The sequence below is a fragment of the Erinaceus europaeus genome, chromosome 8 (genome assembly GCF_950295315.1).
Source record: "Erinaceus europaeus chromosome 8, mEriEur2.1, whole genome shotgun sequence".
NCBI lineage: Eukaryota > Metazoa > Chordata > Mammalia > Eulipotyphla > Erinaceidae > Erinaceus > Erinaceus europaeus.
The window spans coordinates 70,882,273-70,898,229 of NC_080169.1; the positions used below are offsets into that span (position 1 = coordinate 70,882,273).

General features: G+C 35.2%; 2 protein-coding genes across 6 annotated transcripts in view; one reads left to right on the forward strand and one right to left on the reverse strand.

Moving 5' to 3' along the window:
• The window catches only part of FAM185A (family with sequence similarity 185 member A), a 40,373-nt gene that overhangs the window by 21,156 nt on the left and 3,260 nt on the right, over positions 1-15,957 (forward strand). For both annotated transcript variants that reach the window (XM_007530804.3, XM_060196365.1), the window contains 2 exons: positions 2,859-2,954; positions 7,300-7,434. In XM_007530804.3, the coding sequence (XP_007530866.2) occupies positions 2,859-2,954; positions 7,300-7,434 (231 nt within the window). The remainder of the gene's footprint in view (positions 1-2,858; positions 2,955-7,299; positions 7,435-15,957) is intronic.
• Positions 6,534-15,957, reverse strand: part of FBXL13 (F-box and leucine rich repeat protein 13) — a 329,012-nt gene continuing 319,588 nt past the window's right edge. For all 4 annotated transcript variants that reach the window (XM_060196358.1, XM_060196360.1, XM_060196359.1 and 1 more), the window contains one exon: positions 6,534-6,634. The gene's annotated coding sequence lies outside the window, so the exon portion shown is untranslated. The remainder of the gene's footprint in view (positions 6,635-15,957) is intronic.

A 15,957-nucleotide genomic window follows, 5' to 3' on the forward strand; every position in this document is an offset into this window, starting at 1 on the left:
GGACCTACTGGGGGTTGTATTGTTATATGGAAAACTGAGAAGTTATGCATGTACAAACTATTGTATTTATTGTCAAATATAAAACATTAATTCCCCAATAAAGAAATTTAAAAAAAAAGAGAGATTCAGATATTTCAGGTATTTTCCTGTTGATTTCAAAAAAAAAACAAGCATCAGTGAAGAGTTGTTATTTATAATTATTATTCTTTTATTTCTAGTTTTAATTTTTTATTTTATTGAGATATACAGCTGTGTAAGTTTTAGATGCACCATATAGTGAGTTAACATACATATATTGGGAAATGCTCACCACAGTTAATTCAGTCATCTATTCACATAGTAATATTAAAATTTTCTTTCTTTTTTAAATTAATTCATTAGATAGAAACAGAAAAGAATTGAGAGGGAAGGATAGGTAGAGAGGGAAAGAGACAGAGACACCTGCAGTCCTGCTTAACCACTCTTCAAGCTTTCACTCTGCAGGTAGGGACTAGAGGCTTGAACCTGGGTCCTTGAGCACTGTCATGTGTGTACTTAACCATGTGTTCCACCGCCTTGTCCCCTCACATTAAAATTTTCTAATGTATTTTGTCATTAATTCTCCCCAATCATTTGGGATTTTTTTAAGGTATCTTCTAGTCTAGCTCAAAGTCTCGGGTATTCCTAGATTCGCACTCCTACTCTATATATGCTCCTTCCTCCTGACACTTATCATCAACCACCCCAGGACTCACATTTTTTTTAAATAATACTTTTCTCCAGGAATACAGGTAATTTTCAACTTAAAACAATTTAGTAGTGGAAAGCAAAACTCGATAGCAGCTAGTGTGCAATAGGCTAGACAAAGGGTTGCTATAAAAATCTGTCCATTGTTCTTGTGATGTACCTTTGGAAGTGTGGAAAAGGTAGCAGAAATCAAGAAATTGGTTTTTATGTGATGCTCCTTAATATCTACATGCTGAAGCTTAAGGTAAAATTATTAAAATGTAAGGACATGTTTTAGATCATATTTGATCAATTTTGAGAGAATAAGTGATCTGAAGGAATATAGTAAAAGTTGAGCTTGAGCCTTTCAAACTTAGTACTCTATTAACAAACTGTATAGTATAAATATCTGTTTCTTATATGTGGCATTAGCTGGTAGTTGACATCAGTTTTTCCCTTTGTACATGTTATTTTTCAAGAAAACTCAGTGGTTTCTATCAGATCAACAAAATCTTTATCCAAAATTGTAGTTATAGAAAGCTCTGTGGGAGTCTTTTCCAACCACTATCTGGACTAATACTTTTTGTTCACTTCTTAATCTCCCTCTAGCGTTTATTTATCCATTAAGCCTCCAAGAACTATAACTTTTTTTCCATCTTTTAAACCTCAAAAAATGAAGTGTTAATTTGACTCAATTTTTAGTTTCAGTCATTTGCATTACAGAAAACAAAGTAAAATTCGTGTTTTGCTCTAAAGCTTTTAAAATACCACATTTGCTCTCCTTTTTAAAAAGCAAATCTTGGGGACCAGCAAAACATGACCCACATTCAAGCCTAGCCTGCACGTCACTGAAAGAAGCTCTGATGCTATAGTCTCTTTTACTCTATACCTCTGTCTCTATCTTACACACCTTGAATTTTATTTTAGATTTTTCACAGATTCCAAAAAAGAGTCATTATCAAATCTAAAGACTGGTGACATGAGGATAAAATTACTTAATGTCTTAGGGTATAATTATTTAACTGTTGTATATTTCCCTGGGAGGCACTGAAAAGTATTGTTTACAGTCACATAAAAATCTTGTGGAACCAAGTTAATGCTTTCTTTTTCTTTTAAATAAAGCTTTTTTTTTTCCCTGAGGCTTAGTGTCAACACGATGAATCTACCACTCCCAGCGGCCGTAGTGGTTTGGTTTTTTTTTTCCTGTTCTTTCTTTATTGGATAGGACAGATAGAAACTGAGACTGGAGGGGAAGATAGAAAAAGAGAGAGAAAGAGAGAGAGAGAAAAGCTGACATACCTGAAGACATGCTTCACTGCATTGTGTGTTCAACCAGTTGCTCCACTGCCCGCTCCCCACCATGTTTAAAATATTTCACTGTTCAATATGAGATAAAACATATACTATGTAGTCCACATTTTTACAGTGTTGGATTTTGACTTGGCATTTTTTTAAGGATGCATGAGATACTTCAAAAGGATTTTCTGTTGGTGCCTAGGAAATCAGTATCAAACTTTGTGAAATCTTTATATTTCACAAGAGAAGTCAGAGAAGTTCTCTGATGTACATGCTGTGCTGGGTGTCACACTTCAGGCTTCGTACTTATAAGTCCAGCACTCTACCACATGCCACTTGCCTCAGTGCTGTCCATCCATTCTATGTCATTTGTCTCTAATGACTTGATTTTCCAACATTGTTGTTTATTTTTGACACATAAAAAATAAGCCAAATCTAATAAAGGGCACTTTTCAGTATAGAGATGTTACTATAAGTTACCTTTGAGTCAGATATTGAGTTCTTTATTCCAAAGTTGTTGTCTAAACATTGAAAGTTGATAATAAGATGCATATATCAATGATGCTTGATAGTCTTGGTCATCAAAACCACTGCTTATATACTACCCTTTCCACCCATAAGGTTTTAGAGATAAGTTGTCCTATTAACTACTGGGGCTCTTTTTATTAGCTATTTAGGTACAGGGTCTGATTTCTGATTGTTTTCACTTGTAAGCAAGTGATGGTATAATTAAGAACAAAATAAGTTTTGCAAGACTCTTTACTCCTTTCCCTAATATTGAAGCAGAGCTTTTTAAGTGTTTAATTCTAACTATTCAAATAAGATTGACTATGCTTATGTTTTTTGCTTCCTCCTAGATTCATCTTCTGGATGTCTAGAAGCCTTAACTCATCAGGGTGCCATAGATGTTTATGTCAGCCAACTGGGGAAAGTAGAACTGAAATCCCATACAGGTTAGCCACGTGGAATGTTTGATTTGACATATGGTGTTAGAGAAGTTTATGTAACATTCAGAAAACAGATGGTCAAATTATCTATACTAACATAAAATTTCAAGAAAATTTTCAGATAGAATCTGGTTTAAAGACTGGAATACTAGCTTTCTAGATCAATGATTTTTAAAACTGTTGGGACAGATAGCCACAAAGACCAACTTTCCCTTTGAGTACAAACAGAAATGTTACAATGTATTAACTATTATTTGGTGATTTTTATCAATGTCAGTGTTTGGGTTTTTCAGTTTAATATCTGAAATAAAATCTACTTTGGAGAGAAAATGATCTCCTATGTTCTTTTGGAGACTTTCCTACTAGCCTGCACGAGGATTTTCTCAAGCCACTACTCTAATAGTTTTCAAAGTGTGATCCTGAAAAACAAGTATCACCAAGAAGTGATTGTTGGCTTAGTTCCTTGAAACACCAAGGCTCTATAATGTGGCTTCTAATGCAAATAACTTGTTAAAAGAGTCCAAGTCTCTCATGTGTGTGTTTGCCTTTGCTCTCATGCATATACATGTGGATGGTGACAACTGGTTTCATTACTTGGATTAGTTTGGCCATGGGGTGGGGTGAAGTGTCCAAGGTTAAGGAACATAGCTCTGTATATATAACTTTTAAAAAATAAAGTCTGTAGGGGAGTCGGGCTGTAGCACAGCGGGTTAAGCGCAGGTGGCGCAAAGCACAAGGACCGGCATAAGGATCCCGGTTCGAGCCCCGGCTCCCCACCTGCAGGGGAGTCGCTTCACAGGCAGTGAAGCAGGTCTGCAGGTGTCTATCTTTCTCTCCTCCTCTCTGTCTTCCCCTCCTCTCTCCATTTCTCTCTGTCCTATCCAACAACGACAACAACAATAATAACTACAACAATAAAAAACAGCAAGGGCAACAAAAGGGAATAAATAAATAAAATAAAAAATAAATATTAAAAAAAAAGAAAAAAGAAAAAAATAATAAAGTTTATAAACTCTTATATATTGCCAGAATAGGGCAATATGTAGAATAAGGGCAATGTTTCCTTATAGAAATCAGTGTTCCTGCTCTTGGTAAATTCCTTGCCCTGATGGTTCAGTCCTTTTTTTTTCTTCCAGTGAGGTGCTCTCTGTATAGCTACAAAAACACTGAGGTCTGAAACTGAAGTTACTGCTGATATACATATATGATTTGATTTCTCCAGATCATATTTTTTCCTATTAAAAATAGGAAAATAATGTTCTCATAAATTTCTAACCATTTTGATAATACCATTCAGTATATTTTGTAAATGTCATACAGATGACATAATTACACATTATAAGAAATTTCAGAAGAAAATATACATTTTTACATTTAATGTAACCAGTAACCATTAAAACAAAATTTTAAATAAACAACTCTTAGACTGGTGAAATAGCTCACTGGATAGTGTGCTCTTTTGCCAATGTGCATGACCCAGGTTTGAGCCCGATCCCCATTGTATTGAAGCAGGCTTTGGTGTTGTCGTTTCTTCCTTTCTCACTAACTCTAAGTTTTTTTTTAATTTCATTTATTTTTTCATTTTCCCTTTTTGTTGCCCTTGTTATTTTTTATTGTCGCAGTTGTTGTTACTGATGTCGTCGTTAGATAGGACAGATAGAAATGGAGAAAGGAGGGGAAGACAGAGAGGGGGAGAGAAAGATAGACACCTGCAGACCTGCTTCACCGCCTGTGAAGAGACTCCCCTGCAGGTGGGGTTCAAACCGGGATCCTTATGCTGGTCCTTGTGCACCTAGCCACTTGCGCTTACCCCGCTGTACTACTGCCCGACTCCCCGAAATACTCTTATATGAAATTTTCTGACTTGCACAGAAAGGCAAAAACAGTAAAACAAAACAACAACATTTAATTTTTATCCACTTAATGTGTGTGTGTTATATACAGTGTACTACTAACAAATAGCTGGCAGGATAGCTCACCTGGGAGAGTGTCTGCTTTGTCATGCTCGTGACTCAGGTTTAGCCCAACTCTTATCGCATAGTGGGACTCATCATACTATCCTGTAATGTTTTTCCTCTCCCTCTGTCTCTCTGCTTGTCTGAAAGAAAAAGTCAAGCTAGAGCAGTGAATCTCCAGTGACAAACCAAGAAAAAACCAAATCCTGGTAACCTTGTAAAATAGCACATAGTATTGCAAAATTTGATCAGGATTACAACTTTGTTTTATCCTATTGGTACCATGTTATTGGCAGAAGTTTAAAGCTAATTAAAAACAAAGAATTCTGCTTAATACCCTTGGAAACTTCTGAGTAATAGAAAGTAATTTAGTATTCTGTTGCTTAAATGGTTAATTCAGACATCTGTAATCCATTCCAGTTAGGGTTCCAAGCCAAACTCTTGAGTTTCTTTGGTCTTTCTCCTATTGCCATGTGTAAAAGTACTTGTTTTCTTTCTTGTTATGAAAGTTGACATGGCCTCACAATTTTAATTCAGAAAGACTGTTTTAGGCTTGAGAGTCAAACCTACACCTAAGTCTGAGTTTCCTACTTAAAATTTGTCCTTGAGGAAGCACCAATTGTAGCATAACAATGTCTCCAATAAACAGTACTGTTAGTATTCCACATAGAGGACTAGGTGGGAGTGGGGATCAGCAGTCCACCTGGTGGAGTGCACACATTACCAAATTGAAAACCTGAATTCAAATCCTTGCTCCCCACCTGCAGGTAGGAAGATTTCCAGGTGAAGCAGAGCTGGAGGTGACACTCTTTGTCTATCCCTCTTTATCTCCCTCTCCTCTCTTAACTTCTCTCTTTCTTATCAGATAAAAAAAGAAAAAAGGGAAAGGAAAGAATGACCTCAGAAGCAGTGGATTAGTTGTGTGGGAACCGAGTCCCAGTGATAACCCTGATGGCAAAAAGAAAAAAAAAATACATAAAAGCATTGTCAATAGCCACAAAGCAGTTTATGGCATTCACAGAGATGGAAGGCAAAGCAAGAACTTGCCTTTCCAAAAAACTTAGTGTAAAGCATGGTGCAATTGGGAAAGTTTTCAAGTCAAGGAAATTCTTCACTCAAAATCAGTAATAAAGTTTTGGTTGTGGTGGGGTGCTTTTTGTTTTTGTTTTTGTTTGAGTTGTGAAGAAGGTAGGGACACAACTTTTTGTATTGCCCAATCTTTAAAAAGTATTGTTGATAAGATTTTCCTCTCTGTTTTTAAAGATTTATTTACTTACTTTTATGAGAGCTAAAAGACAGACAGACACAGAAACCAGAGCATTCCTCAGCTCTGCCGTATGGCATTGCTGGGGTTTGAACCTGAGTCCTCAGGGCATGCAAGTCCTGTGTTTTAACTATCTCCCTACCCCTGCTTAAACTTTTTGTTGTTGTTGTTGTTAATTATTTCTTTGGGGAGTGGGGTGTTTGTTGGTTTACAGTTCAATTGTTGACACAGGTACAATTTCTCATATACCTGTGGTAGGTACCTCACCCCCAACTTTCACTCTCTTTATTCATTTAAGAGCAGAAAAGGTGTTTGTGAATTTGTACTTATAAACCGTGTTGTTATTCTGAAAAAAGATTCTGTAACTAGCAGGGTACTTTTTTTTTATTTCTTCCATTAAAAGTTTAAGTAACTGTAAGGTTGGAATGAACATAAACTTCAGTGTCTTGTCTCAGGTACCCAAAAGTCTGTAATACAAAAGGAAAAGAAACACTATGGTCAGTAGAAATATTTCCTTTTTAAAATTATTTTTATCCCTATATACACAAAATACAACTAAAAGCACGAAAATTTAAGATTCTAGTTGAGCCATAGTCTGTGAGGGTTATAATCCTGTATTGCATTAAAGTAACAAGAAGTGTGTGAATATAGTAGTTAAGAGCATGGTGTTTGTAGTCACTGAAATTGATTTAGATTCTAGTACTTGTGAGAACTTGAGCATGCTCTTGTCTATAAGATTGGGATTGAATACACTTCTTAAATTTAATATGTGGATTTAAAAAGGTAAGAGTAAGGTGTCTGACTCTTAGTAAATACTCAGTTGTAAATCCTGTTTACAATGTACATGTGTAGTAAACCTCTGACTCTTCTTGTATTGGATGAGCTAACTAAAACTACTGACAAAAGAAGAGTGTTCTTAGTGATTCATACTCTTGACAGAATTCTTGTGAATGCCTTAGGAGTAAGGAAACATCAGCTACCTACAGATAGAGGCATTGCTATTTAAATAAAAAAGCGTTAAGAAGTAAAGAGTGTACCAGAAACAATCAGTAATTCCCTTTTAATAATTATAATAGGATTGAGTACTTTTGATTTATTTACATTTATAAACACTCTTTTAAATGTATTTTAGGCTCTATTCTTGTCAAGGTTGCATCTTCTCTTCAGGCTCACTTACAGTTATCAGCAAAAGAGGTTGATGTGAACTCAGAAATCCATATTCAAGAAATGGATGAAGTTCATAAAGATGATGGCATAACAGTTACTGGTAAGGAGACTATATTTTGCTACATAAGATGAATAGTCATTGCTTATACATAAGTAGGAATGTGTTATACTTAATTTCAAATGTAGTCTTAATCCTTTCTATTGTCACACTTTAGTGTTTGACACCTTTTTCTTCTTTTTCTTTAAATTTTTTTTCTTTTATTGCCATACGGTTATTTCTGGTGCTCAGTGCCTGCATGAAAAAAACACTGCTCCCAGTGGCTGCCTCCTTCTTCTCCTTCTCCTCTTTCTCCTTCCCTTCTTTTTCTTCCTCTTCCTCCTCCTTCTCCTTTTTTTTCTATTTTTATTTGATAGGACAAAGAAAAATTGAGAGAAGAGGGGGAGATAGAATGGGAGAAAGAAAGACAGATACCTGCAAACCTGCTTCCCCCCCTGCAGGTGGGGAGTGGGGGTTCAAATCTGGTTCCTTGAGCGTGGTGATGCGTATGCCCAACCAGCTTAGCCACCATCTGGCTCCCAACACCTTTTTCTTCTAATCATTTACCAATAACACCAGGTAATAATTCACTAGTCTTGTCATTGAATCAGTTTTTTTTAAATTCATACTATCTCAAAGATATATGTTCACAGCAGCATAATATCCCAGAAATGGAAACAACCTAAATGTCCATCTGCCCATCACTGGATGAATGGACAGTTAAAATATGTTAAATACATACAATAGGATATTTTTTAGCCTTTAAAAGGGAGGAAATTCTGTCACACACTACATTATGTATTAATCTTGAGAGTAATATACTACATGAAATAAGGCAATCACAGAATAGCAGACATCAATATTATTAATAGCAGATATCTTATTCCATTTATATGAGACATCAAAGTAGTTAGACTCATAAAAACAAGTAGGAGAAGCTGGGGATGGGGAGTTGAAAAAGTCCTGGAGCTCTAGTGCACAATGTGAATATATGTAGTATTACCGAGCTTAAGGCCACTAAAAACCTAGAAATGGTTAGAATGATAAATTGTTACCTTTTTTAACCATAATTTAAAATGTGTTTCTCACACATTTTTTTTAGCTCTTGTATTTAAAATGATCTAAATAAGGGCTGGGTGGTGACACCTGGTTGAGCACACATGCTGCCATGCGTAAGAACCTGATTCAACTCCTCAGTACTCATTCAAGCAGGGCAGAAGCTTTATGAGCAGTGAAGCAGGTCTTCCAGTGTCTATATCTTTCCCTCTGTCTGTCTATCCCCCCTTTCCCTCCCTGGCAATGAAAAAATAAAATGAAATAAAATTATGTGTGTTGGTGTTGATAAGATATCCTCATCAGATCCAATTTCAGTTTTAAAAATTTATATGATATTAAAGTATGTTAAAGTCATTTTAACAAATAAAAACAACACCTGTACACTGAGAGTCAACTTAGTGACCAATAAATGTAATTACATAGTGAAAATGTGATGAAAATTTAAGTATATTGATGTGGTAAGAATGAACTTGTGATCTAATATGTTAAGCTGGATAGAAGCCAATAGAGTTAACATTTGTTTGATCCGAGTAATAATATAAATCTGTTTGATAATGCTCTAAATAACAATCAAATTATTTATGTTAAGAATATTTGCATTGGGGGTCGGGCGGTAGCACAAGGACCAGCGTAAGGATCTTGGTTCGAGCCCCAGCTCCCCACCTGCAGAGGGATCACTTCATAAGCAGTGAAGCAGGTCTGCAGGTGTCTATCTTTCTCTCCCCCTCTTTTGTCTTCCCCTCCTCTCTCCATTTTTCTCTGTCCTATCCAACAACAACGACATAATAACAATAATAATAATAATAACCACAGCAGAAACCAAGGGCAACAAAAGGGGGAAAAAAAACAAGGAATATTTGCATTATAGATTAAACCCACCAGCAGAATACATGTTCTTGTCTGTCATGCCACTAAACCAGCACTACCTCAAACTTTATGTATGTATGTATATATATATATATGTATGCATTTATTTATTTATTAGATAAAGAAAGAAATTTTGAGGCATGGGGAGATAGGGAGGAAGAACTGGAGCATTGCCTCACTGCCAGAGAATCTTTTCCCCTGTAGGTTGGGGCTGGGAACTTGAACTTGGGTCCTTGAGCATATGACGTGTGCTCGGCTAGGTGCACCACTGCCCGACTCCTTACTATGTTTTAAATGAGCATTGTCATTCCCTAAACATTCTTTCTTCTCCTGATATCTCATTTCCTTCTTTGGTTAGTCATCAGCAAACACAGATTGAGACACTGCTAGAAATGAGAAGATAAGAAAATATGATCTCTCTGCTATGTGAGAAACTTCCATCCTATGAGGCAATACAAAAAAAATTGAGTGAGAGAGTCGGGCATTAGTGTAGCGGGTTAAGCGCACATGGTGCAAAGCACAAGGACCGGAGTAAGGATCCCAATTTGAGCCCCCGGTTCCCCACCTGCATGGGGAGTCTCTTCTCCCCTTCTCTGTCTTCCTGTCCTCTCTCCATTTCTCTCTGTTCTATCCAACAATGACGACGACAATAATTACTACAACAATAAAACAACAAGGGCAACAAAAGAAAATAAATAAATGAACTAAGAAAGATAAATAAAGTGAATACAATATAGTTATAATAAAGGTATATGTGGTACTACTCTCAGAGTGTGGAGTTGGCATATGTGAACTATAACTGAATTAGATTATAATGAGTTAATGAGAACAAACAAACATAACTTTGGTGGTAGGTGAAGTATGGAACAACATCCCGGTAATTTTATGATTTTGTAAATTACTATAAAAATAAACATTTCATAAAAGAAGAAGTTCAATATAGCCACATACAGCTATGTATACTGATACTAAATAGCAGCGTTTCTTAGTAGAGTAGCACATCTATTTTTTGATATCCTACAAGGCAGGACCCCAGATGAATCTGCAAGGTCAAATCCAGTGAAGTACATTTCAGATCAACACACAACAGTTTCTCTGGATGTAACTGCAGGAACAAGTAATAGGTTTTGAGATATTTTCATTTTTATTCTAAAATTTTGGTGCTTGATTTGTCACAGAGCTTATTTATCAGGTAAATACAATAGCATGAGGCTTAAAAAATCAGGTGATTTTTCTGTGGAAATTTACAATCTGAAAACTCAAATTTTGAAAATGAGCTACTTTATATATGAGTCATTATTATAGCCAGCTGAACTCAGCTTATTGGGCCTTCCTTACAGAATCTGTGAGCCTTTGAAACAAAATACCCTCAAAGCTAAGAGGTCTGAATTCTCTCTGAAGCATTACTTCTGTATAATTTCTGCAAGAAGAAATCCCAGTCAGCCCTGTAATTTTACTTCTTGCTTATAATTTCCCTTCCTGATAATTCTTAAAGTGATTTGTTAAGGTTATTTACTACTCTGTAATCAAAATAAAGTATAATACCCTCTCAGCCTGAACTATTAACCTACCAAAATCTGAATACAATGCGTATTCTTTGTGGTATATTTCAAAACATTAGTAGTTCCTTGATTCCTAATGCTGTATTCTACCCCAGTATAGCAAATTCAACAGGTGGTGAATTGCTTAGAATAAGATATTTCTAAGAGTTGCCTTCTTTGTTGGGTTTTAGACTTGGTTCATCTACTTAGATACAAAATCTCCTTATAATACAGCAAAGTAGCTTCTAAACTTAGAAGTGCATTTGACATAGTCCTGCTGTTTGAAAGCTCTCCAATTTAGTGCTTGAGAGTGTTAAAGATAAGCTAGATGCTAATGAAATGATAGTAAGGTAGCATTACTGAGTTCACCTTGTCATAAGAGAAAGTAAAGAATATAAAAGTAAATTCATCTGAGACCAGTATAAGCCACCAAGTAAGAAGAAAATTCTCAGCTTCTTAGACTGGAGAGTCACACATTTAATGGCAATGCAATTTATAGTGGAAAACTTTTTCATGAGTTAGACATTCCATTGCAGCTAAACCCACAGGTGCCACTTTTAAAATCTAGTGACAGTGTAATCTAGTCTTTTGATGTGATTTGTAGCAATAAGCTTTTTAAAGAACATCTTAACATTTGGTTTTCCCCCCAAGTTTACTACACACAGATTCAGTGTGTAAAATTCACTCTTGTAAAAGTGTTTTGAGGACCATAGTAACAAAATGAAGAATACTAGTCCATGGCTAGCTGCTTACAGAAGGTCAGGCTTTATTTTTATTCATCTGCAAACTTATCTGTAAAGCTAGATAGTAAATATATTAGATGTTATAGTATATGTGCAGTTGTTTTTTTTTTTTTTTTTTTAGATTTTTATCTCTCAGGCCTTAAAAACAGGATCCAGGCCACCTTTGAGGTCTTCCTTATCGGCCTCTAGAAATAAAGTACCAGTCATAATCTTAGAGCATAGAAATTGTTTTTATATACTTGGGGGATTTTGTTTACCTATGGGGTTTTTTGTATAAATATTGATCATTGGAGAAATAATGAATCATAGACAAATCTTTATCTTGAATGAATTCTTCTCAGTAGTAAAATACTGAGACACTAAAGGATTAAATGTTTTAGAAACTACCATAATTCAAAATACTGAGAGAAACAGATACCAACTATATAGTTGGACTATTGAGGTGGAATAGAAATGATAAAAATTGCAGTAGAGTTAGTAAGCATGAAAAAAAATATCTAAAGCTGACAGGTACACTTGTCTTCATTTCTTTTTTTTTTTAATATTTACTTATTCTCTTTTGTTGCCCTTGTTATCTTATTGTTATTTTTGTTGTTGTTACTGATGCCATCATTATTGGATAGGACAGAGAGAAATGGAGAGAGGAGGGGAAGACAGAGAGGAGGAGAGAAAAATAGACACCTGCAGACCTGCTTCACCGCTTGTGAAGTGACTCCCCTGCAGGTGGGGAGCCAGGGGCTCGAACCGGGATCTTACTCCAGTCCTTGCACTTTGCCCAACTCCCACTTGTCTTCATTTCTAATGTATATACAAAATAACAGACTGGAGAAATACAACATATAAAAGAAAAAAAAAATCTCAATCAAAAAGTTCAATGCAACAATACATTGCAGCAATGGATTATAAATATATAATTTATAACTACATGTAACTACCATGTAAATATATGAAAAGTGTTCAATGAAACCATCAATTAAAGAAATGAAAAAAAAGTGATCTGTGGTGTAAAAGTAGAATTACGTAACATGGAAGAAAACACAGCCAAAGAAGATATACAGTGACAAGTAAAACAGCCAATATTGAACATCCTTAGCCATTAATGAAGTAGAAATGAAAGCTAGAAGATAACTTGCCCAGTAGAGCATTCACAAGCCCCTGGCACCACATACAAGCGCCATACACAGCATCAAAGGAAACTGAACAGTAAAATGGTGCTGTGCTGTTTCTCTGTACCATTCTCTTCCTAAAAAATGTCTTTAGTAGAATCACACATACACAAGACCTTGACAGAAAAAGGAAAAAAACTAGAATGGGTGACTACTACTTATCTAGTAGAATGGCTAAAATGGAGGCAGGGAAAGTTGATAAGCAACACATACTAGTGAGTATGTGGCGGTCCTGGATCTCTTCTGCGGTGCTATTAGGAATGTAAGGACGGTGATAGAACCACTTTAGAATTCAGTGTGGCAGCTCATTAAAATCTAGGCTTGCAACTGCCATGTGACCTAGCAGTTTCAGTTCTGGGTATTTTATCTTGAAATTAAACTTATATTCACACAAAAGGTTGTACCCAAGAAGTTACTGCTTTATTGGAAGTCTCCCCAAACTGGACATGATTAAACTATTCTTCTAGTAAATGGTCACATAAACTAGTACGCCTATTGAGTGGAACACTACTCAGCAATTGAGAAGAAATGATCTCTTGATCTCACTTACAGAAAGTTATTAAAATGACAAAGCTCTAGAAGTAGAGAACAAATTGTTGACAGAGTATTCAGGAAGTATAGAGAGCTATAAGTGGACGTCACAAGGAATCACCTTTGTAGTGATAAATATCTTGACTAATGATAACTATATGAATCTACCATATGATAAGTGTCACTAAAAAAGATGCATAAAGATATACAGAAAAGTGAGTGCATATGCAAACATGGTGAAATTTGACTCTGATCTGTTTCTAATGACATTTTATTGTCTGAATTTGATAAAGTACTATAATTATTTAAGATGTTGGCATTTGGGAAATTGGATTGTAGTATACAATACTATTTTGTGGCTTCCTATCTTTTATTATTTCAAAATAAATTTAAAAACAGAGACCATAACATAAGTTAGAGGGTTATTAGTAGAGGGAGAGAGAAAGAAACAATGAAAACTTTTAGAAAGAAAAGGGGTTAAAAGGACTGATTAACTTTCCCGCTCTAAAACTGTAGTACATTTTTAAACATACAAAATAAATGAAAAATCTTTCAAGATACTAGACATATGACAAGGAGTATGACCATCAGGCCTTGAGAGAGTCTTCAAGCTACAGGACATAGAGAGAATTAATATGGCACCCAGAAGACTGGCTAAGTTGATGATACTCTAAGAGTTCATGGAGACCATAGTAGTTAAGAGTTCAGAGGATAAAGGATAACTGTTCACCAGAGGGGAATATGGTGCTCACACATGCCCCATACCAGACTAGAGAAATCATAATTCATGGAACATTGAAGTAAAATGTTTAATTGGAAACAGTAGCCATAGACTCAGAACTGTCTAGCAAATCATAAAAGCAAGAGAAGAAAAGCTTAAACTCATTTCCAAGTAACTTAGCTACATCCCTGAACAAAGCTCAAGATTTTAAGAAATAATAAAATAGTTTGCACTCAACAAAATAAAATTGACAATATCTGGCATCCAATCAAAGATTATCAGATACTCAAAGGCAAATAATATGAAACAAAAAAGAGAGTTAGCAACTGAGACAGTTGTTAGAATTAGTAGAGAAGGAAAATCAAAATGTTATAATCGTCTCCCAAAATTATAATTATAATCGTTCCAAAAATTAAGACATGAAAGATACAAAGAAGAAAAGATAAAATTGTGTTTCTGGAAATAAAACAATTGTATTTGAGATGAAAAGTACAGTGGGTGGGACTAGGCATAGAAGGCATGAGGAAGATAGATGAATTTCTCTAAGAATAATTCTAGGGTAAAATTAATTGCATACTTGCTCAACTTCTAAAGTATTATTGGCTTTGCTATTATTCTGAGTAATTGAGAGAAAATATGATGGGCATCATTAAAGCTAACTCAAAAAATATTTTTCTGTCAACAAAAACGTGTCAGGATCTCTTACTATTAAGGACTAAATTGTTACAGAATACTGATAAAATATTTGGTTTTGGAATTAAGGTTTGTATTAGAGGTTTTTCTGTGAAGTATATGTGTTAAAATAATAAAATCACAGAATAATTATTTTCACATTGTTTCATATATGCATGATTTATTTTCCTACCCAACTTATAAACTTTTTTAAAGGTACTTATCATTTTTACACCTGTTGACTCTCAAATACATGGCATACCAGAACCTAGTACTATAACTTCATACTAGGAGGCTTGAGGTGGTGATTTCCTCCTTCCTGAGATCTTAATTTTTGAGAAAAGCTGACTGAGTCCGAATCCACCAAGGCACTAACCAAAGCTCTTGAAACCAAAGAGTTTTAAAATGTTGGAAACTTCGTTGGTGTTTACAGCTCTAAAAATCAGCTTGGTTTTCACAGTGAATACTTTTCAAAATTAAAATTATCTGAGAGGAGTAATTTTCAAAGTTTCCCCCATTGAATGCAATTTCATTAATAATTGAAAGTAAATTGGAACTGTAATTCAAGGTATTGGATTTTGCACATATAAACATTGTGGTATCACACTTGGTCCCGGGTTTGAGCCCCCAGTCCCCACCAGTACAGGGAAAGCTTCACAAGTGGTGAAGTAGTCCTGCAGGCATTTCTCTATTTCTTTCTCCCCCTCTCTCTCAAATTCTCTCTGTTCTATCAAATAAAATAAAGTTAAAGAAAAACCTTATTGTTATTTGGCTAATAGATGGAGTAAAAATATATATATGTTTAGAAATACCTAGCAAGGTACTCCCCATAGTGCTCACTAGTATTTAAAATGTAGTGAGAGTCCCCTAATGCACAGAATTTTAAACTGTTAATAAAAGTATCAGCAGAATCATCCCTCTGAATCAAATGTAAATAAATAAAAGTGTTATAATGTTGGAGGTGCAGGGATAAATTCACCTTATCCAAAGTTTTTAACTATTTTAAAACAAGGAAATTAAATTCTTTTTTTTTAACAAAAAAAAAATTGTTTTTAGAGCCAGCCCTGTCTTTGCGCACAAGTAGTGCTAACTAGATCAAGTACATATTTTGCTAAAGCAAAAGAACTTGAAGATTTGTATAGTCGGGTAGATTAAGATAGGTCAGATTTCATTTTATTTTTTAACTGTGCAGTTCTATTTGACAGGTCAGATTTTAAGAGCAAATACCAAGTTTAAAAGTTTGTTCTAGTGGGGAGAGGGGTGGAACCTTCTTGTTCTGAGCAGTGGTG